Genomic DNA, 23,331 nt, shown 5'->3' on the forward strand with positions numbered 1-23,331 from the left:
CTCCCCCAGCCACTGTGTCTCAGGCTTCCCCAGGGAGAAGAGTCCTCTCGGGCCTTTGTTAATAAATCTCCAAGCACCATCCCAGTCCTTTCGATTTGAATGAGCTTCCCTGGTGGCTCAGAGGGTAAAGAATTTGCCAGCAATGTAGGAGTTGTTTAGTCACTCAGCCGTGTCTGACTCTTTGTGATCCCATGGACTGCAGCGTGCCAGGCTTCCCTTTGCTTCACCATCTCCCGGAACTTGCTCAAACTCATGTCAATCAAGTTGGTGATGCCACCCAACCATCTCATCCTCTGTCATCCCCTTCTCCTCCTGCCTTCAATCTTGCCCAGCATCAGGATCTTTTCTAATATGTCAGCATCAGGTGGCCAAAGTATTGGAGCTTCAGTTTCAGCATCAGTCCTTCCAGTGAATATTCAGGACTGATTTCCTGTAGGATTGGCTGGTTGGATCTCCTTGCAGTCCAAGGGACTCTCAAGAGTCTTCTCCAACACCACAGTTCAAAAGCATCAGTTCTTCAGTGCTCAGCCTTCCTTATGGTCCAGCTCTCACATCCATACAGGACCACTGGAAAAACCATAGCTTTGACTAGATGGACCTTTGTAGGCAAAGCAATGCAGGAGACCCAGGTTCGATCCCTGGGTCGGGAAGATCCCTAGGAGAAGGGCATGGCAACCCACTCCAATATTCTTGCCTGGAGAATTCCATGGGCAGAGGAGCCTGACGGGCTACAGTCCATGGGGCCGCAAAGAGTCAGACAGGACTGGACAACTAACACTTTCACTCTCTTCAGGAAGACTGGGACATGCATTTTTGACAAGTTTCTGACAACTCAGCCATGGGAAGGTGGAGAAACACTGTGTCCTGGTCTCAGAAACTTGCAGCAAGACCTGGATTTGAATCAATACTTTGCTTCTTCCTTGCTGGTGATTTAGGGCAAGTTACTTAACTTCTTTTTGCTGAGTCTTCTCTCTGGAGGGGCAGTTGAGGGCAGTTGTAAGACAGACTCTGGGCTCAGGTGGCTTGAGGTGTTTACTGGCTCTTATGTCTTTTCTCCGTGCCTCAGTGATCCCATCTGTAAAATGGAGAGAACAGTAGGATCTTCCTAGAAGGTGGCTGTTAGGATTGGCTGAGGTAATAAGAAAAAAACAGTCTTTGTTGAGCAGTTTCTTTGCACCAGATACCAGCTTAAATATTGTGCCATTCAGTGCTTACAACAGCACATGACCCGCTGAGCCCCTGAGCTGCAGCTGCTGAAGCCCGCTCACTAGAGCCTGTGCCCCGCAGCAAGAGAAGCCCCTGCAGTGAGAAGCCCGAGCACCACAACAAAAACAGCACTCGTCGCAGCTAGAGAGCACCCGTGCGAAGCAACGAAGCCTCAGTGAAGGCAAAAATAACAATATAACAAAAATAAAATCAGTAAAAATTTTCAATTATATGTATATAAAAAAGAAAGAAACCTAGGAACTTCCCTGGTGGGTCTAGTGGCTGAGACTCTGTGCTCCCAATGCAAGGGGACTGGGTTTGATCCCTGGTCAGGGAACTAGGTCCCACGTGCCTCAGCTAAGAGTTCACGTGCTGCAAGTAAATGGCCCTCCTGCCACAACAAAAATCGAACATCCCGTATGCCGCAGTGAAGACCTGACACGGCCACATAATAAATATGTTTTTAAAAAGAAACACATTCTTATGATAGAGGTAGACAGGAAAAAGTAATAATACTCTTCCAAACCCATCTTCCTATGGAAACCAGTGTTAACATGCTGATACATCCCTACAGTGTTTTGTAGGGATACTCTATTTTAAAAATGGAGACAAATATATATATCTAAAGTGTCACTGTGTGTATTTACAAAAATGGATTATATGTATTATCTACAACTTAATTTTCTAACCTAACAATATAGCTGCACAATCTCCCTTGTTAATTCAAACATCTTCTAGAGGCATTAGCCAATGCAATTAGATAAGGGAAATCAATTACCGATATAATAATGAGTAAAGAAGAAATAAAACTATCCCTATTTGCAAGTGATCTGATACTATACCCTGAAAAGCCCAGAAAATCTATAAAACTAACTCAAGCATACTATATATATATACACACAGTGCATAGCAAAGCAGAAGGATGTGAAAATCAGCATAAAAAATCCAGACATCCTTCTGGCTCTTTCAGGTCACTGTGTAGAGGCCACCCCACTCCAGTGGATATTAATAATTGTTTCCTTTGTGTGTGTGTGTCTGTCATAGCACTTCATTGTACTTGTTATCTCTTCTACAATCTGGTGATTTTATTTTTCTCTAACAGTTTCCTGCAAGTGGATTTGCCAGGTTAAAGGGCATACACATTAAAATTTTTATTAGCTGTTGCTGTATCTTTTACAAAGCCATGGAGCAATTCATACGCCTACCCAAAGGGAAGGCGTCTGCTCATTCCTCACCAGATTTATCAGTCTTTCCAGTGGTTTGCCAGTCTAATGGGCAGAAGTAAGTAATTGGTCATTTTAATTTGCATTTTCCCACAACCTTGTGAGCGTGCAGTTATGATGCTGCTAAGTTGCTTCAGTCGTGCCCGACTCTGTGCGACCCCATAGACGGCAGCCCACCAGGCCCCACCGTCCCTGGGATTCTCCAGGCAAGAACACTGGAGTGGGTTGCCATTTCCTCCTCCAATGCATGAAAGTGAAAAGTGAAAGTGAAGTCTCCCAGTCGTGTCCGACTCTTAGCAACCCCATGGACTGCAGCCTACCAGGCTCCTCCATCCATGGGATTTTCCAGGCAAGAGTACTGGAGTAGGGTGCCATTGTATCTTTAAATCCTTATTAATCTGATGGGCAAAAAAGAGCATCTGGCTTTATGGGCATTTCATCCTGTGATGAAAAAACATCTTTTAGTGTTACCAGCCATTTGCTTTTCCTCTTTGTGAGTTGCTTGTTCATGATTCTTAATGTCTTTTTTGAGACAGCTCTTTATCTTATCGAATCCTGACATCAGTGCTGAGAAGTTGGTATTGTTGTGCAGTCGCTAAGTTGTGTCTTTGCGACCCCACAGACTGTAGAATGCCAAGCTTCCCTGTCCTTCACCATCTCCTGGAGTTTACTCAAACTCACGTCCATTGAGTCGGTGATGCCATCCAACCATCTCACCCTCTGTCGTCCCCTTCTCCTCCCGCCCTCAATCTTTCCCAGCATCAGGGTCTTTTCCAATGAGTCGGCTCTTTGCATCAGGTGGCCAAGTATTGGCGCTTCAGCATCAGTCCTTCCGATGAAAGTTGGTGTTATTAAACTCTTTTTTCAGGTAAAGAAACTGAGGCTCAGAGAAGTGAAGTCTTTTTCATAGACACATGGCTGGTAGGTGGCAGAGCAGCAAGGTAGAAGCTTCATCTGTTTGGCTGCAAAACCTAGTGCACGGAGCACGGCCGGCACTGATTGCTTCTCGGGGGAAGAGTGGTTTCTCTGTTTCTGTTTCTTCTGTACAGATGCCCGGGAGGAGTCTGGGTAGATGCAGAGAGGGACCCTCCCTTTTACCCCCGGAGCAGCTCTGGGCTGGGTATGGGAAGGCTGCATTTCTCAGTATGGGCAGCAGGTGGCAATGTGGGAGACAGTTTCTCTACTTAGGCCTGGAGGCTGGGGTGCAGAAGGGCCCCCAGAGCTTGCTATGGGGCATGTGAAGCTCTGCAGCTACTTTGGAAAAGCAATTTGGTAGAACCTATCAGCATAAAATACACACACCTTTGATCCTGTACTTCTGCTTCTTGGAGTTACCCCACAGAGATGCTCCCATGTGTCTACAGATCCACAGATATTCATTGCCATGCTATCTGTGGAAAACTGTTTTCCCTGGAAAATTGAACTGATCCCTGGTGCCAAAAAGTTTGGGGACCACTGTCTTAGAGTTTCTTTGTTTTTCTTTTATTATTATTATTGTTGTTGTTGTTTACTATTCTCATGCATTATTCCTCTGGTTTTAGAAATATAAACATTTTAAAAGAAGATTGAGCTTTTGGGGACCCTTAGACAATTGAATTTGGTGCTTCTCATACAGGAGAGAGTTGGGGGGCAGTAGGGAGTTAAATGGAGCCCTGAGCTAAGCAAACTGCTTCTTTTTGGAATAATCATTTCACTGGATTATTGGCTGTTTTATTTGAATATTGTTTGGGGAGGGGAAAGCATTCTTATATTAAAGAATCACAGGGTCTAATGCAAAAATCAAATGCATTTTAAAGGTGAAACATAAGACTTTAAAAATATGTCTCCACTGGGGGCCTTGCTGAACTGTACTCTTGGGTCTCCAGGGGACAGAGGTGTTTCCAAACCTAGACTTCTTGCTTTACATGGGGAGACTGAGGGACTTCCCTGGTGGTCCGGTGGCTACTCTGAACTCCCAATGCAGGGGGCCCTGGTCAGGGAAGTAGATCCCACAGGACACAGCTAGGAGCTCACATGCCTCAACTAAGGATCTGGCGTGCCTCAGTGAAGAGTGAAGATCCCGAGTGCTGCAGCTGACCTGGTGCAGCCAAATAAAAAAAGAAATGTTTGAGAAAAAAAATGCGACTGAGGCTCAGAGATGGACAGGGCCTCAAGCCAAGCCCACACAGCATGGGAAGTCTGGGATTGAACCTGTTTCTCCTGCTTCCGACCAAGTTACCGATCATATGAGCCTGGCGGTTCTGATTCACAGCCTTGAGTCATTACATGGGGGCTGATAAATAATACCTTATAAGAATGGCGGGATATAGCCAGTGCAATTTGCCAAACCCCTTCCAGTACGGAGTATGTTCCGTGTGTGATCTTTTTCAGTCCTCTGAGCCAGATTGCCCCCGTTTTTCAGATGGGGAACTGAGTCTCAGAAATAGAGAATGATTTACCCAAGATTATCCTCCTAGGAAGGGGCAGAGCTGGGATCTCAACCTGGGTCATATGGCTGCAAGCTAGGTGATCTTTATTTCACCATTTATTATTTCTTAATTATGGAAATAATACATTCCTCTTGGACTAATAATTTACTAACATTCATTCAGCTTTGTTTAACAATATAGCTAATTTTTATTATGCCTGGGACAGGCATCACTCTTCAGGCTTTATATGTGAATGCATTCAATCCCTGTACAACCCTATGTGGTGAGTACTCTTACCCTGATTTATAGGTGAGGAGACCGAGATGTTCAGAGGCGAGGTGCCTTATTCAAGGTCAGGCACTCTGCTCCAGAGCTTGGGCTCTTAAGTGGGCTCCCCTGCCTCTTGTGAAAAAATAAAATATTGCAGAGAAGGCATATACTGTTTTGACCTCACTCCCTCTACATCTATCTCCAAGGTAACCGTTGTTATCAATTGAGTGTTGTACTGCTGCGGTTCATGGGGTCACGAACAGTTGGACAGGACTGAGGGACTGAACAACAATGGCTAAAACAGTGCCATCCTGTAGAAACAGGGTGCCGGCCACATACGTAACTTTACATTTTCTAGTAGACACATTTAAAAAAGAATAGTAAGTGTTAGTTGCTCGTCGTGCCCAACTCTTTGCGACTCCATGGACTGCAGCCCACCAGGCTCCTTTGTCCATGAGACTTTCCAGGCAAGGATACTGGAGTCGGTTGCCATTTCCTTCTCCAGGGGATCTTCCCAACCTGGGATCAAACCCGGGTCTCCTGCACTGCAGGCAGATTCTTTACCGACTGAGCTACAAGGGAAGCTGTAAAAAAGATAAATAGGAATTCCACAGCATTCCAGTGGTTAAGACTCCAAGCTTCCACTGCAGGGGACACGGGTTCAATCCCTGGTTGGGAAACCAAGATTCTACATGCCACAGGGTGCAGTCGGGGGGAAAAAAATCCCATAAAAATAAAATAAATACACAAAATTAAATTTAAAAAAGAAAGAGGTAAAATCAACTTTAATAATATTTTTCTTTATCTCAATATATCTAAACTATTAGCATTTTAGCATGTAATTAATATAAAATTACTGTCATATTTTACATTTTGTGTCTGTCGCCAAGACTTGAAAACTGGTAGGTACTTTTGACTCACAGGACATCCCGATTCTGAGTGGCCACATTTTATGTGCTCAGTCAGCATATGTGACTTGCGGCTTTCTTTCTGGACAGAGTTAGTCTTGACCCTTCTCCAAGTACACGAGTGAAATACAGTACACCCCAGTTATACTCAGCTCCAAATACAGCAAGCCCTGGTTTTCCCAGCAGGGAGGGCTTTTTGTTTTTTGTTTGGTGTGGTTTGTCTTTTTAGTCAACCTAAACGTGGAAATAATTAGGGCTGGAAATGAAACAACATCTCCTTATTGATGTTGTCGAGCAACCGTGGTTAAGCTCACACGTTGTATAAACTAACCGTTGAGAGACGTCGCTCTCTTCTCACCTCGCCTTTCAGGAAGTGGCTTATTCAGACTCTATCTCGGGTACCTGTGTCATCTCCGTCAGCAGGCTGGCAGGTGGAGTCACCAAACTCGGTTTTCCAGGACCTCTTTCTTCACTCCCGTATCATCTGATTGAAATATAGAATGAACTTTTTGAATCTATCCATCCATGAATCTGTGCTCTTTCGCTGGAAATTCTTTACGGAGCTGGGCTTGGTGCCAGATTTTGGTTCACGTGACTAAACGTTGAAAATATAGAATGGTGACAGTGAGGCGTCTCCCGTCCGTCCTTCCAGCCTGTCCCCCCCACCCCGCCCACCCACAGTCGGCTGGTGTTACTGGTTTCTCCTGGATCCTTCCAGAGTTCCTTCATGCGAATACAAGTGGACATGATGTTGTTCTTTCTTTTCTCTTTTGCCCACAAATGCATGGTAAACACACTGGTGTGGACACTGCTTTTTCCTAATAGAGTAGCTATAATGAAATCTTGTGTAAGATTTTGTGTGTCCTGTACTATTCTAAGGGCTCTAAAAATGTTAAGCTGATTTTACCAAATTGCCAATATAGTTGTTGGTTGTTTTTTTTTTTTTTGCTTATTTTTTTTAAGACTTTTTCCTGGATCTTTTGTTTTATTTATTTATTTTATTATGATTCTTTTTTTTTTTTTTTACGAGCTGCTGTAGGTCTTCGTTGCTACAGGGTTATTCTGTAGTTGCGGCAAGGGGAGGTACTGTCTAGCTGTGGTACAAGGGCTTCTCATTGTGGCGGCTTTTCCTGCTTCAGAGTACAGGCTCTAGGTGCATGGGCTCGGTAGTTGCAGCTTGCACGGGCTTAGTTGCTCCGTGGCCTGTGGGATCTTCCTGGACCTGGGATAAAACCCGTGCCTCCTGCCTTGGCATCTTTACCACTAAGCCACCAGGGAAGCCCCGAAAATACACATAACACGTAGCAAATATACATAACAGGAAAATTTGTTTTTCAGACAAACAGTTGGCCACATTGCTTTAAATTGAGGAGTATTTCACCTGAAAAAGTGTCTAGAGGTGGAAGAAAAGCATATGGAACGTATTATGTGAAAACCTAATTAATGCGCTTAAATAAGCTTCGCCTCCGTTTTACATTCTGTAACATGAAGCCTGATTTAGAGCCACTGGGTAGCTGGGTCTTCCCGAAACACTGCTTTATGGCTCAGAAAAGTCAGTGAGAGAGTTGCTAGTACTTTGGAATTTTGTAGCAATCCGAGTGACTCCTTCTTTTCCAAAGGGTGATTTTGGGGAAAGAAAAGAACAAATTTCATATTTGCACGTGTCAATGCAGCATCGTCTTGTAGCATTAGCAAAATATATGAATAGCAAGCACTGACTTTATGCCTTCGACGGTCTGCCTGTGTGGGCCACCGCACAGTTTTCCGGAATGTAAACACGCAGTCGTTTACTTAATGGTGTTTGTGAATTGGTGATCCGGGTGCCAAAGCGGACCCTCAGAGAAGTTTTTGTGACCCACACGGTGATTAAAAATGACTTACTGAGATGCTAACTTTAAAACATGAGAGGATTCCATGTGAACATTTGGGTTTCAGCTTCTCCTGGAATCACAGGCTCCCTGGCTGTGCCTTCTCTGTCAGGCCCAAGGGGCTGGGGGGTGGAGCTGAGTACAGCCCTGGGACCCTCCCATCGGGCCCTGCCTGGCCCTCCGCCCTTGTGCACTCCACCTGCCCTTTCCTGCAGGTGTTGAGTTTGAAGTCCAGACCCTTCTGTCCCCTCTTGATGGTCTGCTCGGTCATTTCTCCTGGCTGACGCTGTGCCCTCGGGGTCTCCACACACACATGGGCTGGCCTTCCTCTGGGATCAGGCCCCGGGAAGGAAGCACACGGATCCCTGTTTCCTGTTCCCTCCCCTGCTCTGCGAAGAAACCCATTCATTTAACAGATGCTGGCAGAGCACCTCCTCTCGACCAGGCCCGCATTTCAGGACTGGGGTCCCTGGAGCTTTCTCCTGCAGGAACTCCCCACCCACCTCCCTGGGGTGACACCCCAAGACCCTTGGCCTCAGGGGGGAGGGTGGGGCAGGGTGGCCCTGGGCTGGAGGTGGAGCTGTAATCCCCCCCATCCTCTGTGCTCCATCTCTGCAGGGGATAAGGACCGGGTGGGCAAGGTCAAAGGTCGCCTGTGGAAGCTGTTGTCCCCAACCAGGCTGGCCAGCCGGGCCCACCGGAGCAGATGGCTGGAGAGTTACCTGCTGCACCTGGAGGAGATGGGCGTGTCGGAGGAGATGCAGGCTCGCGCCCTGGTGCTGCAGCTCTGGGCCACACAGGTGAGTGCCAGCGGCTGCAGATGTGAGGCTGTGCATGTGAGTGCTTGTGTGTGTGTGTGCACTCACACGTGTGTACTGAGGCACACTAAGGCAACGTGCCTGCGAGTCCGTGTGCATGTGCTGGCGTGGGCCTGTGTGTGTGCCTGTACACGTGTGAGTGTGGGCCACTGTGAGCGTGGGTGTGGGTCTGTGCACACACACCCAGCTGTCTGCCCCCATTCCCTCACTCTCTCAACTATCAAAGTGTCTCATGAACAGGACCTTTCATTCAATATGTAATTTTTAATTTGGAAAAATATCAAACTTAGAGAAGCTGTATGAATAGTTTCATGAACTCATATATACTTCACCTTAATTCTTCAATTTTATTTATTTTTATTGGAGTATAGTTGATTCACAGTGTTAGATTCCCCACTTGATCACATTTGCTTTCTCTCTCTCCTACTCTGATTGTCTTCTTGAATCATTTGCAAATTAGTTGCAGGCATCGTGATTCTTTGCCCCTAATTTCTTCATTGTGCGTCTCCTAGGAGCAAGAATATTCTCTTCCATCTCCACCGCCCAGTGAGCAGATTCAGGGCAATTAACCCAGATACAGGACCATTATCTAATATACAGTCTGCATTCCAGTTTTGCCAGTTGTTTTAATAATCTCATCTTGGTCCAGCACCAAACCCAGGATCACAGACTGCATTTAGTCATTATGCCTTCTTAGTTTTCTTTAGTATGGAACAGTTTTGGTGCCTTTCATTGTTTTTCATGACCTTGAGATTACTGAAGTGTGCAAACCAGTTATCTTGAAGACTTGTCTAGAAGTTCCAGGAGCTCTATTCTGTGCTCTGAGTTGATCTAAATGGGAAGGATATCTAATATATATATATATATATGTATGTACATATAGCTAATTCACTTTGCTTATCATCCAGAAACTAACACAACATTTTAAAGCAACTATACTCCAATAAAAAATTTTTAATTAAAAAAAATGGAAAAAAACAGACCTAAAATCCATTTTGATTGAAGCCAAACTTGGTTGAATCCTATTTACAATGACCTTAGATAATTTTGCTTCATTATTCAATGTATTATGTTTGCATTGGGGATTCTGAAAATAAATTACTTGCTCAAGAAAAATAAAAGTTCCACTGAGAACTTACCATGGACCTCAAAGACACCACTCTGTGCTGCTCATATTTCAGCCAGGAGTCGGGGTGGGGGAGACATCAAGAAAACATGCAGGGTGATTTTAGGTGCTGACATGAAGGATATAAAACAAGGTCATAACTAGATAGGTCCTGGGGGTCTACTCTTCTCTGGCCAGGATGGCCTCGCTGGGGAAGAGATGACTGAGCTGAACCCTGGATGATAAGAAGGAGCTAGATTTGGGGACTTGGGGAGGGTATGGGGATAGAATATTCCAGGAAGGGGGAACAGCATGTGCAAAGGCCCTGGGGTTGGCTCATGCCAAGTGTTTGAGCAGCAATGAGGAGTTGAGTGCGGCCAAAGCAGAGTGGGGGCTGGGGGGTGGGCTGTGGGACTGAGGGCAGAGATCATGGAGGGCCCTTGGGTCCTACTCAGTAAAGACTCGAGACTTTTTTCTGGGTGAAACGGAAGCCCTGGCAGGGTTCTGAGCAGAGGAGGGACAGGCTCTGAGAAGCGGGGACATGGTGAGCAGACAGTGGTGGCCGTGGAGACAAGGAGGCACTAGATAGACTCTGGGAACAAAGGGGAGGCCCCGCCAGTGGAGCTGGTGACGGCCCGCACGCTGCAGGCAGCAAGAGCGAGCCGAATGAGGGCACTGCATCTCCAGGCCTGGCCCCAGCCCTCGCCCCAGCCCAGAGCCCCTCCTTCTCTCGGCCCCACCTCAGCAGTGACAGGCGGTTGCACAGGCTGACGTTTCTGGGTAATTCCTCTCCCATCGACTTATGACTTATTTTTAGTTTTCTCTCAGAACGGTAAAATGTCCTTGCAGGCAGAGGCTGGCAAGGGATGGGGTGGGTTTAGTTAGCATCTGGGGCCCCATCAGTGTCTAATAACATATTTATGGGCAGTGACTTGGAGCTCCAAACTGTCCCCAGAATCCCTTATGGAAATGGCCTCTGTCAGCGGAACTGGATGCTGGCCTGGGGGCTTGAGTGGCAGCAAGTCCAGGGAACAGCCTTTGGCAGTGCCAGGAGAACCGGGAGGGAGCTGGGGTCCGGATGTCCTCTCAGGTTGAGTTGTTGCCAGTAGAAGACCCTTTGAGATCTTGAGTCTTGAGAGCAGGGCCAAGAGGTTGAGTAGCTCAGCAGTTTGGGGCACAGGCTCTGTGACCAACCTCCCTGAACTTGGATCCTGAATCTCTGCCACTTCCTGGAAAGTCAGATTCTTAACTTCTTGGTGCCTCAGTTTAGCGTGAAAGTGAAGTCGCTCAGCCTTGTCCGACTCTTTGCGACCCCGTGGACTGTAGCCCACCAGGCTCCTCCGTCCATGGAATTTTCCAGGCAAGAGTACTGGAGTAGGTTGCCACTTCCTTCTCCAGGGGATCTTCCTGACCCAGGGATTGAACCCAGGTCTCCCGCACTGCAGGCAGACACTTTACTGTCTGAGCCACCAGGGAAGCTCGTTTTACTCCTCTGTAAAACAGAGACAGCAAGACCTTCCTTAAGGCGTTGTGGGGAGGGTGAAAGGAAGTGATCCAGGTAAAGTCCTGTAACTGTGCTTAGCTGATAACCGGAGCTTAATAACCATATTCAAGGGACTTCCCTGGTGGTCCAGTGGCTAGAACTCTGCATTCTCAGTGCTGGGGGCCCAAGTTCAATCCCTGGTCAGGAAACTCGATCCCATGTGCTGCACCTAGGAGTTCCTTACTGCAACTCAAAGATCCCACGTGCCAGAACTAAATATCCTGCATGCCGGAGTGAATACCTGGTGCAGCGAAATAAATACACAGATAGATAGATAAATACAATTTTTTAAAAGTCATTTAAAAAATTCAAGAAGTATTTAGTGTGCCACCCATGTGCCAGACACCATTCTAGATGTGGGAATAGAGCAGTGAGCAGAACAAAGATCCCTGCCCTTAAGGAGCTGACATTCTGGTGAGAGAAGACAATTGATAACCTTCTAAGATGTATTACAGATAATGAGTTCTATGGATAAGGCAGAGAAAGGGAGTGAAGAGGGGCTGCTTTTTTGAGTGCTCAAGGAAAGCCTCATCAGGAAGGTGGCATCTGAACAGAAACTCAAAGGCAGCGGAGACATGAGCCATGTAGATGTGTAGGATGGGGAGGGAAGACAGTGAGTGAAAGGCCGTGAGGCGGGGACGAGGGTGACACGGTAGGGAGGTGGCAGATGCCAGACCAGGGAGGGCCCTGAAGGCTACGGGGAGGACTTCCGGCTTTTCCTCTGAAATGGGAACCCTTTAAAGGCTCTGAGCAGAGGAGGGACATGGCCTGCCTTCTGCTTTAGGGGGGTTATTCTGGCTACGTTGCTGAGAACAGACTGTAGTATGTGGGAAGTGGCAGCAGGGAGACCAGAGAGGAGGTCTACAGACACTCGGCCAATGGGAAATCACCATCGTGGAGGTGCTGCACAGTGAGCATGAAAAGCAAAAGCGGTGTTTCGGGTCAGACAGACTCGGGTGGAACCCCAGCTCTGCTCACTGACTGGCTGTGCGACCTTGAACAGGTCGCTTCAATATCACCATCTGAAAAGAGGAGGTCAGGGTAATAAGAATAATAGCTGTGCACAGAACTGGGTTTTCCCCCTTCGGTAGTTTGATTTTGAGATAATTTTAGGTTATAGGAGAGTCACAAAGATAGTACAGAGAGTTCCCAAATACCCTTCACCCAGCTGCCCCCAGTGTTAACCTCTCACAGAACCACAGCGCATGCGGGGAAACTAAGCCGTCAGCACTGCTGACTAGTCATTGAAAGTCCGTACTTCGTTCAGATCTCCCCAGTTTTTCCACTCATGTCCCTTTTCTCTTCCAGGGTCCAGTCCAGGACCAGCTTTGCACGTATTCTTTCATTCCCTTAGAAAAAAAATTTAATCCCCCCGAAAATGAAATGTTATCTGTGATCTCCCCCACCCCTCAGTTCTGGGCTCTCTTGAGCCTCAGATGGACTTGCCCCGGGGGCGGCAGGAAAGGCCACCAGCAGCTCCTGGCAGCCACTCCTCCCGGCGGCGGAGGGCTTCTCTCTTGAATTCTAGCGCAGATCCTAAGTCTGGTACCCACTGGTCCAGCCCAGGTCACCCGTCCCCTCTGAGTCCATCACTGACTGACTGACTGGACCAGGCCGGCTTCTATGACCACACTGAGGTCTGGAGGGGGTTTGTTCAGCCCCAGACAGTCCACACAGACTGCGAGTGAAGTGGAGGAAGTTCGCCGAAGGAAAATGGGCTGAGGAGCGATGCGCGCAGGCAAGGCTGCAGGCCAACCCCGCTCCTGTTGACGGACAGTGCGGTGGGGAGGCCACAAGGTGGCGCTGTGAGTTACCGCGCACTGGGTCTGGCCCCCATGGAGCGCCGCTTGGAGGTCAGCTCCCGGGTGACGTTCACAGAAAATGTAGAACAGAGCTCGGATGCTGTTCTGGATGCTGCTGGGAGGTGGACTTTGCTGTGGGCGGGAATGAGATGAGACCAGAAGTGTCCTCCTGGGTGAGCTGAGGCAAGGCCCCAGGGGAGAACACTCAACTTCCAGTGTAGTGGTCTAAAGATCTCAAGGTTGTGTGATCAGACACACAGACACACGCACACTCACACCTCTGTGCAGCTGGGTGGAAGGCAGTCTTTATCACCTCCCTAACTCTCCACAGCTTCCTCCTGAAAGCAGAGTTGACTGAGCAGCCTCCTTTCCCAGTCCTGCTTTGTAATTAATGAGCGGTGGCCCCAATCTGACCATCTGGACAAGATGAAAGGGCCTTGGCACTGAGTTAACCCAGAGCTGAATTATTTATCGCCTATATTCCACCGGCTGTTCAAGTGATTGACAGCAAGTGACCTTGCTTGTCTCAGCTGGACCTGAGGTGCTGGAGGAAACCTCAGAAAGAGTCCAGGGCCCCCATGGGTTCTCAGCCTGAGGGAAGGGCCAGTGAGAGGGAGAGACCATTTCTGAACTCAGCCTGAGGAGGGAATCCTTTATACTCCTTGTGGCCACCTCAGGAGTGAGTGTGTTTTTACTCCCATTTTACCAAGAGGGAGGTTCTGAAACCCAGAGAGGGGAGGGGCTTGTACAGTCACAGGAAGTGGGCAGCCGGGATTTGCACAATTCTGCCTGGTCTTGGTCCTGGTCCAGGGCTCTGCCAGCCCCTGTTCCAGGCTTCCTTGGAGGTCCCCAGCCCAAAGGGACACAAATAATTTATTCAACAAATATCACTGAGCCCCCACTATACGCTGGGCAGCGGGCAGGACTTGGACGTGCTTAGATTTCCTTTTCAGTTAAAGGTGGGGTGATACCCGTGCCTGCTGCACGAGGGAACTGGCACCTCTGAATTCACGAGAAATTCAAGAGAAAGAAAATCCATCCCGCCATCACTGATGCCCCTCCCAGCTTCTGTCCCAGAGGCAACCTCAGCTGCCAGGTTCTAAAGTCTCTTTCCAGAGCTGGTCTGTGCTCTTCATTAATATATATCCCTCTTTAAATACAAGCGGTAGCACGCTGAGCCCCCGTCCTGCAGCTTGCTTCGGTGCGTCTTGGCTCTAGTCACACATTTGAATGCACAGTCAGTTCCTTTTTAACCACTGCCGGTATCAGCATCCTATGGATGGATCATCGTTGATCTCACTGATCTCCTGTTGCTAGATTTACGGTTGCTCCCAGTCTTCTGCTGTTACATCAGCACTGTGATAAATATCCTTGTGCAAATGTCCTTTTGTCCACGTGCAGTTGTGTCTGTAACAGAATTGCTGGGTAAACATGACGTTTGATGACTACTTAATATTCCATTATGAAGATTGGATAGGAGAGTCATTTATGGTAGATGAAAATCTTCCTCCGAATCAAGGTTAATTTGTATTCCAGCCATGTCTGGAGTTCATTTAAGGGTACCCCATACATATTTAGCCACATGCTGAATACCTGAGTGTTGCTCAGCCAAGGATGAAGTCTTGGAGCAAGAAGTTTTTATCCATTTTCCTAATTACCTAACTCCTGAGAAGTTTTACATAATTTTTGTTCAGGAAACAAATAGCTTTCATGCTCACCATTGGTTATTACTGCTTTGCTATATCCACATACGATACTCAAATATTTGAAAGCAAACGTTCAGATATTGTACCAGTTCCCTATTGTTGCATGACAACTGACCACGAAAACTCAGTGGCATACCCTGATGAATGTTTATTTAACTCACCGGTCTGTGGGGCTGCTAGGAGTCAGCTGGTCTAGACTGGGCTCAACTGGATAGCTCAGCTCTGCTCTGTGTTTCTTGGCCTCCTCTTGGGATCAGATAGCTCGCCAGGCAAGTGGAAATGCACAGGGTCTCTTAATGCCTGTGTTCAGTTAGTTCTACCTCATTCTATTGGCCAAAACACATCACATGGCTGATGGGACTGAATCCATGGGACCAGGAAATACATCCTATTGCTTTAATGGGAGGAAGTACAGAGTCACATGGTAAGAGGCATGGATGTAAGGAAGCATGGGGAATTGGGGCTAAGGATGCATCCATCCTCAGATTTAACAATAATCTTTGTTTTTAAAATCTTTTCTTGAATTTATTACAATATTGCTTCTGTTTTATGTTTTGGTTTTTTGCTGGCAAGGCACATGCAATCTTAGCTTCCTGACCAGGGATCAAACCCATACCCCCTGCATTGGTGAAATATTAACGGCTGGCCTGCCAGGGAAGTCCCAACAGAAATCTTAATTGATACATTGTGTTCTTATTACCAACATTTTCACTGATTCAGTTCCTTTCAGTTCAATCGCTCAGTCATGCCCGATTCTTTTCGACCCCAGGTTGCGCTGTCCATCACCAACTCCCGGACCTTGCTCAAACTCATGTCCATCGAGTCAGTGATGCCATCCAACCATCTCATCTTTTGTTGTCCCCTTCTCCTGCCTTCAGTCTTTCCCAGCATCAGGGTCTTTTCCAGTGAGTCCGTTCTTCATATCAGGTGGCCAAAGTGTTGGAGTTTCAGCTTCAGCATGAGTCCTTCCAATGAATATTCAGGACTGATTTCCTTTAGGATGGACTGGTTGGATCTCCTTGCAGTCCAAGGGACTTCTCCAACACCATAGTTCAAAAGCATCAGTTCTTTGGTGCTTAGCTTTCTTTATAGTCCAACTCTCACATCTATACATGACTACTGGAAAAACAATAGCTTGGACTAGATGGACCTTTGTCAGCAAAGTAACGTTTCTGCTTTTTAATATGCTGTTTATGTTGGTCATAGCTTTTCTTCCAGGGAGCAAGCATCTTTTAATTTCATGGCTGCAGTCACCATCTGCAGTGATTTTGGAGCCCCCCAAAATAAGGTCTGTCACTGTTTCCATTGTTTCCTTATTTGCCATGAAGTTATAGGACTGGATGCCATGATCTTAGTTTTTTGAAAGTTGAGTTTTCAGCGACTTTTTCACTCTCTTCACTTTCATCAAGAGGTGCTTTAGTTCTTCCCTTTCTGCCATGAGGGTAGTGTAATCTGCCTATCTGAGGTTATTGATAGTTCTCCCGGCAATCTTGATTCCCCCTTGTGCTTTATCCAGTGCAAAATTTCTCATGCTGTACTCTGCATAGAAGTTAAATAAGCAGGGTGACAATATACAGCCTTGATGTTCTCCTTTCCCAATTTGGAACCAGTCTGTTGTTCCACGTCCGGTTCTAACTGTTGCTTCTTGACCTGCATACAGATTTCTCAGGAGGCAGGTAGGGTGGTCTGGTTAGCTACGGAGATTCACTGAAATCACTGTGAATAGTTCACTGATTAGCTGCAGAGATTACCTGTGTGACCTCAGCACAGTCATTTTGCTCAAGGTCAGGGACGCCAAGAACGGCCTTGAAGTAGGCACGGGGCTATGCCAAAACCGCAGAGCATGTTTGAGCCATGTCCTGAGCTGAAGGTATACGGGGGTAATGTGGGGGGTGGGGTGGGAACCCAGGCTTCCCAACCCCTGTACCTGGGCCAGGGCTGTGTCCATGGCACAGACCAATCAACTCTCACCCCAGCTTTGCCCTCTGGGGCTTCTTCTCATTGCAGGGGAACATGGGTCCTGCTGCCTTCTGGCTCCTGCTCTTTCTCCTCAAGAACCCCGAGGCCCTGGCCGCTGTCCGTGGAGAGCTAGAGACTGTCCTTTTGGGAGCAGAGCAGCCCATATCACAGATGACCACCCTCCCACAGAAAGTTTTGGACAGCATGCCTGTGCTGGGTGAGACACCCTCCAAGAGAGCCCTAAAGACCTGGGCGTCATGGGCATCCCCCAAGCCCTTCCTCCCCATCATGGGTTCCCATCAGTTCCTCTGACCTAAGGCCCCCGCCCTGGGCCTCCTATCTTCACACACCTGGTGTCTCCACGCCCGGGTCTTCACTACCTGAGTTTCATAGTCTAGTGGGAGGCTTTTGGTTGCAGGTGGCAGAAAACCTAACTTAAAGGGGCTGAAGCAGTAAACGGATTTCACTGGGGGCAGGTTACTAAAAAGTCTAGAGGGACTAGCTCCAGGCCCAGGTAGATCCAGGTGGTTTAACGACACCCTCAGGTCTCAGTCTGTCTCCATCCTCAGCTCCATTTTCCGCTCCAGTCTCGAGCTGGCAAGATGGCCGCCAGTGACACCGGGTTGCCTGCCCGGGGAGGGTGTGTGTCCCTGCCACGTTCCTATCCAAAGTCCTAGGAATGGCTCTCATTGGCTCTCTTCAGGTCATGTGCCCATCCGGAGCCAATCATGAGGCCTGGAGGGTTGGGCTGCTCTGATTAGCCAGTCGCAGCGCAATCCCAGGTGTTGGGAGTGGAATGCGCAGCCCAACCCCTGAGGGTGGTGACGGGGTGGTCCCCGGAAGAAAACAGGGAACTGTTTCCGGAAGGAGGACGTCTGTTGGGCAGGCAGACATAGCCAAACCTTGCTGTCTCTCCAGCCGTCTCTGATATGTGCCTGGCTCCCACCTTCCCATGCAGCTTCTTTTAGGATCAGACCCAGAACTTCACGTCCGAGGTCTCTGTGGCAAATGTCTCTCATCACGCGGCTGGTTTGGGCCTGGCTTTGCGATGGCGGGAGAGCCATGCACCCTCTCTCAGTCTCTGCACCTGCCTCTGTCAGATGAGGGCCAGGGGGTGGCATTTCAGTGGTGGAGGGGACGCCGCTGACCGCTCCCGCCTTGAACCTGCCCCGTGCAGACAGCGTGCTGAGTGAGAGCCTCAGGCTCACCGCCGCGCCCTTCATCACCCGCGAGGTCGTGGCCGACCTGGCCTTGCCCATGGCGGATGGGCGGGAATTCAGCCTGCGACGTGGGGACCGCCTCCTCCTCTTTCCCTTCCTGAGTCCCCAGAAGGACCCGGAGATCTACACAGACCCGGAGGTAAAAGGCATACCAGGGGTCGTGGGAGGAAATGAGTGGATTCACGTTCTGCCCAGTCTCAGCGGCAGCCCGTTGGGCTCTTTATTTGCCGTGAATCCTGGCCCAGATTACTGTCACCTCTGTGTGTCTATTTCCTCACCTGTGAAATGGACCTCGTAATAGCATCTACTGCCACGGGGTTGTCAGGAAGATTACATGTGATTATGTTAGGAAAGGTCTTCACAGCGCCTGGTGCACACTAAGCACCTTGCAGGGCCAGCTGAGCAATTTTTCCTATTTTTAGCATCTTATAATGTTAGCTTCTCAACGCTTTTCCTTCTCCCTAGATTTCGAAATGAGGCAAACTTTCACGATTTGTAACAGTTTGGATGTTTACTGGGTGCCATGTTCTGTACTGTACATGCATGCATCCATCCACCATCCATTCTTCCATGTTACATCCATCCACCATCCATCCCTGCATCCATCCTTCCATGCAGCAATCATCAACTCACTCTCCCATCTGTCTGCCCACTGGTCCAGTCACCTATCCTTCCACCTACTCTGTACAAAAAGCCCTGTGCTCAAACACACTCTTCACGTTACCACTCTACAATGTAACCAGAGAAAACTGGCATTCTCTTTTGTAAAAATAATTTTAATTTCATTTGTTTTAAATTGTTTTATATTTAAGACAGGAATATATGTACATTTACAAATAAAAATCTGTCTTCATTCCCCTTCCTCTCCACCTCCTCAGGGTTCCCTAACTGTGGTTGGGAGCATGTCCTTTAGATATTTATGTCTTTTTACAGACACACAACATGCTCACACTCATGTGAATAAATATGTGTTTACATAATCACAGAATCACACAATATTGTGACACTTTCTTTTTTCACCCAACAACCAGTCTTGAAAGTTCTTTCCAATGTCAGCACACACAGACCAGGCTCAGCCGTGTCATTAGCTGCCACCATTTGCAGCCAGTCCCCATCAGCTGAGCTTTACACTGTTTCCACTGTTTCTTTCTTATAAACAAGACTGTGATAAACATCTTCAGACATTTTTCTCCATACATCCCTGTTTTGGGGATGGAGTCAGAAAGGGACCTTCTTCCTGTTTCAGGTATTTAAATACAACCGATTCCTGAACCCTGATGGATCAGAGAAGAAAGACTTTTACAAAGATGGGAAGCGACTGAAGAACTACAGCTTGCCGTGGGGAGCAGGGCATAACCAGTGCCTGGGGAAGGGTTACGCCGTCAACAGCATCAAACAGTGAGTACCGGGCATGTGGAGCCATGGGCCCCGTGCGCTTTGGCCCTTAGATAACAAACCAGGGCTATGACATCCGCCTGTCCTTCTGTTCAGCTGGGTAACCTCTGCCTCTGTTTCCGCAACTGTAAAATAGGGGTACTGATCATCTTACATCCCAAGGGTGTCAGGACAAGTAAACGGGACCTTTCTAGGTACTTCAGCCACTGCCTGGCTCATTGTAGGCTTGTAATACAAGTTATGATTGTAATTACTACTATTAACGACTTTAATGTGCAGACATTATGCTAGTGAATGGGCACATTCCATTAACCTTTGGCCTCAGTTTTCACAGCAGTAGAATGGAGATCATTTATAGTTGGTTCCACTCTAAGACATCCAGTGCATTCTTGAAAATCCCTGTGCTGTGGGAAACCACACAATAAAAACCACAGGGCTGTGGTGGAGATAGGGCCGGGGCCCAGCACTCAGAAACCTCATCAACGACGCAAAAAGAGAACGCACCCTGGGAAATACGGTAGCACAGGTTTATTGTTGTTCAGTCGCTCAGTCGTGTGACTCTGCAACCCCGTGGACTGCAGCACGCCAGGCCTCCCTGTCCATCACCAACTCCCGGAGCTCACTCAAACTCATGTCCATCGTGTCAGGGATGCCATCCAACCATCTCATCCTCTGCCTTCTCCTGTCCCCTTCTCCTCCCGCCTTCAATCTTTCCCAGCATCAGGGTCTTTTCCAGTGAGTCAGTTCTTCACATCAGGTGGCCAAAGTATTAGAGTTTCAGCTTCAGCATCAGTCTTCCAATGAATATTCAGGATTGATTTTCTTTAGGATTTACTTTAGGGCCCTATCACAGGTTTACACATGTTAAATGGAATAAATAGAAACACCTAAGTGGTAGAATAAATACGATGCTTTACTTTGGCGATGACCTGACGTTTGCCATGGAAGTGGACATTGGATGGAGCTGTGAGTCACACTGAAGCCTGGGAGGGGGGTTATCTGAGGCTGGACTCCTGATGGGAAAGGTGTGATGCACCGCCCACCTGGTGTACTGAAGTAGCTGGGGGCAGAGTTTAGGAGTGTGCATTTTGTGAATGCCTGCTCAGCTGCATTCAGCTGGGTGCAGTTTTTCATTCTCTAAGTGTTTCTTGCGGATGAAGTGACCACAGGCAGACGTGAAATTGCGTTACGCTTCATTCGCACCCTGATGGATAAATCCCACTGGCACGAATTTTCGTGTTCAAAACAAGTGTTACAGTAGAACTGACTGTAGTTTCTACTCCAGAAAGTTTTTGGACAGATGAAAGAGATAATGGATACGAAATGCTTAGCAAAGTGTCTGGCACATAGAGTTCAGTAAGTTAGCTAATCTGTTACTTTTGTCTCAGTTCATCGTCATGATAACTGACTCTACAGGTCAAAGCATTCCTCACGGTCAGGCACCTGGTGAATGAAGGTGCCAGGCTCCAAGTCCGGGTGTGGGTACAGACCCCCCCAACACACTGGTATAAACTCACCCTCTACCACTCTGCAGCTTCAGAGCTGGAAGGAACACAGCCCACCCCTTTGACCCTCTTTGACCAGGCTGGGAAACAGGCCCAGAGTGGGGAAGAAACCCGACAGGAGTCACACGCCCTTCAGAGGCAGAGCCCGAGTCTGCGCCCAGCTCCCCTGCCCGGAGCGCTGACGTCGCTCTGTCCTCATCTTCCCTCTTTTGCACTCATCTAGTCAGATGAAAGGGTCTTCCCTGCCGTGTGTTGGGCCAGCATTGGGCACCTGGTGGCAGTGGGGGCGGGGTGATGCTAGGGCCCAGAGGAGTAGAGGATCAGGCTGCCCTTACCTAACACAGGCAGTGGTAAGATCCAGCTGGTGGAACCAGTCCCACTGCGCGGGGTTGGGCTGCCACCCCTTCTACGGGCCCACTGATGGCACCCGCACACGGTCCGTGTGCGTGTCAGGACAGCATTCCAGGCAATGGCCGTGCCTGCCGTGCGTCCTGCTCTCCCAGCGTCCCCACGGCTGTCTGGAGGAGGGGTGCCCGCTTATGATCTCATGAAGGCGGCTGTGGTTTAGCAGCAGCCCAGACTAGGGCAGACAGTCGGGGTTCCAGGAGTTTGCTGGGGCCTGGGCTGAGGATGGTGGGAAGAATCAGGAAGGGTCAGTGTCCGTATTAACCAGGAGAAGCTCAGTTTTGAGGCTGTGGCAGATGACCCCCAAGTCGACCCCCCAAGCTTGTACAGGTTTGGTTCCCACTCATACAACGTCAGCTGTGGGTTTGGGGGGTGCTCTTCCCCTCCATGCAGGGACTCAGGGGCCAGGTTCTTCCCGTCTTCCAGCCCTATCATCTCAACATGAAGCCCAGGCAGCCGGGAGAGCTGGAGAGCGGGCACTGGCTCTGAAATGCTTTGGTTGGAATTGACACACATCATGCTGCCCACAGCCTGTCAGCCAGGACTTGGAAACGTGTGGCCTTTGTGCTCTGCTTGCTCACCCTCCTTTCCCAGTTTTCCCAGAGTGAAGCTGGGGTCAGACCAGGAGGATGCCCCGCTTTCCCCCTTCATGCCTCTGACACTGCCTCTCTCCAGATTCGTGTTCCTTGTGCTGACGCAGTTTGACCTGGAGCTGATCACCCCGGACGTGGACATCCCCGAGTTTGACCTCAGCAGGTATGGCTTTGGGCTGATGCAGCCGGAACACGATGTGCCTGTCCGTTACCGCATCCGGCCGTGAGCTCCACACGCCCAGCCTACCCCATCACCCAACTTCCTGTGCCTGCGTTCAGCCCAGATGCCGGGCTTTGAACATCCAACGGTTCCAGCATTGCCCCTTCCCTGCTGTTCTTCAGAAGACTGTGCCTGGGGGTGGTGGAGGGGGGCGGGGGAGGAGAGTGAAGAAAAGACACCAAAAGCTGCACAGATTATCTGCAGCAAAGTTCCAACATGAGACTCTCTGCTCCCAGCTCCTCCCACCGTTATGAAATCCGCTAAAGCTACGGGTGCACGTGCTCAGTTGCTCAGTCATGTCTGACTCTTTGTGGCCCCATGGACTGTAGTTTGCCAGGCTCCTCTGTCCACGGAAATGTTCCAGGCAAGAATACTGAAGTGGGTTGCCATTTCCTGCTCCAGGGGATCTTCCCAACCCAGGGATCGAACATGCATCTCTTGGATCGCTAGCATTGGCAGGTGGATTCTTTATACTGCGCCACCTAAAGCTGCAGCAGACAGGGCAAACTAAGAGACCTCCTCACTGCTCTGTCCCCAACCCCCAAGGGACTGCCATCCAGTGCCCTGGGTGTGGTCCAGGTCATAATGAGTCAAAGCAGACGCTGGCCATAAAAAGGCCATTCAGGGCCTAGCAGTCCATCTGTTGATGTAAACTCTGTCCCTGAACTGTTATTAAACTACCTAAAGCCAAAGAGTCTCTTAGCATATCCGCTTTCCTGGGTGCCCCCTTCACTAGACACCTCCCCCATCTCTCCGTTTACACCGATCCTTGAGAAAACGCAGGAGGGTTTCCCGAGGCTGGGGCTTCCACCGGCTGGGCGTGGCCTCTGGACGCAGGGCTCTGAGGAGCAGGCTTCTCAGCACACGTGGGATGGGTTTTCCCAGCGCTGGGACTCAGGCAGGGAATTAGCAGGACACAGCCCAGACTGAGTGGCCCCTGTAAAAGCAAGCAGCCAGGACTCCTGGGGCTGGTGGAGCCAAACAAGAGGAGACCTTGGTTTCCTCCATTCTAGCTCAGGAGCTCCAGCTCTGGGCCCCATCCAGATTGCAGGCCTGTTTCGTTTGGCCCACATTTATAGAAAATACGGTAGTGTTACCTTGTCATCTTTGGAAGAGTTGATTGAAAATGTCCAACTTCTCTTGAAGGCTTGAAAGATCTGTCCACACTGGGCCCGTG

At 48.8% G+C, this 23,331-nt stretch overlaps 1 protein-coding gene across 1 annotated transcript in view; it reads left to right on the forward strand.

Annotated features, from left to right (window-relative positions):
* PTGIS (prostaglandin I2 synthase) overlaps positions 1-22,848 on the forward strand; it is a 49,669-nt gene extending 26,821 nt beyond the window's left edge. The window contains exons 6-10 of the mRNA XM_027558297.1: positions 8,502-8,683; positions 16,865-17,033; positions 17,994-18,175; positions 19,283-19,434; positions 22,017-22,848. Of these exons, the coding sequence (XP_027414098.1) occupies positions 8,502-8,683; positions 16,865-17,033; positions 17,994-18,175; positions 19,283-19,434; positions 22,017-22,161 (830 nt within the window). The 3' untranslated portion in view covers positions 22,162-22,848. The remainder of the gene's footprint in view (positions 1-8,501; positions 8,684-16,864; positions 17,034-17,993; positions 18,176-19,282; positions 19,435-22,016) is intronic.
* Positions 22,849-23,331: the final 483 nt, after the last annotated feature.

The sequence above is a fragment of the Bos indicus x Bos taurus genome, chromosome 13 (genome assembly GCF_003369695.1).
Source record: "Bos indicus x Bos taurus breed Angus x Brahman F1 hybrid chromosome 13, Bos_hybrid_MaternalHap_v2.0, whole genome shotgun sequence".
NCBI lineage: Eukaryota > Metazoa > Chordata > Mammalia > Artiodactyla > Bovidae > Bos > Bos indicus x Bos taurus.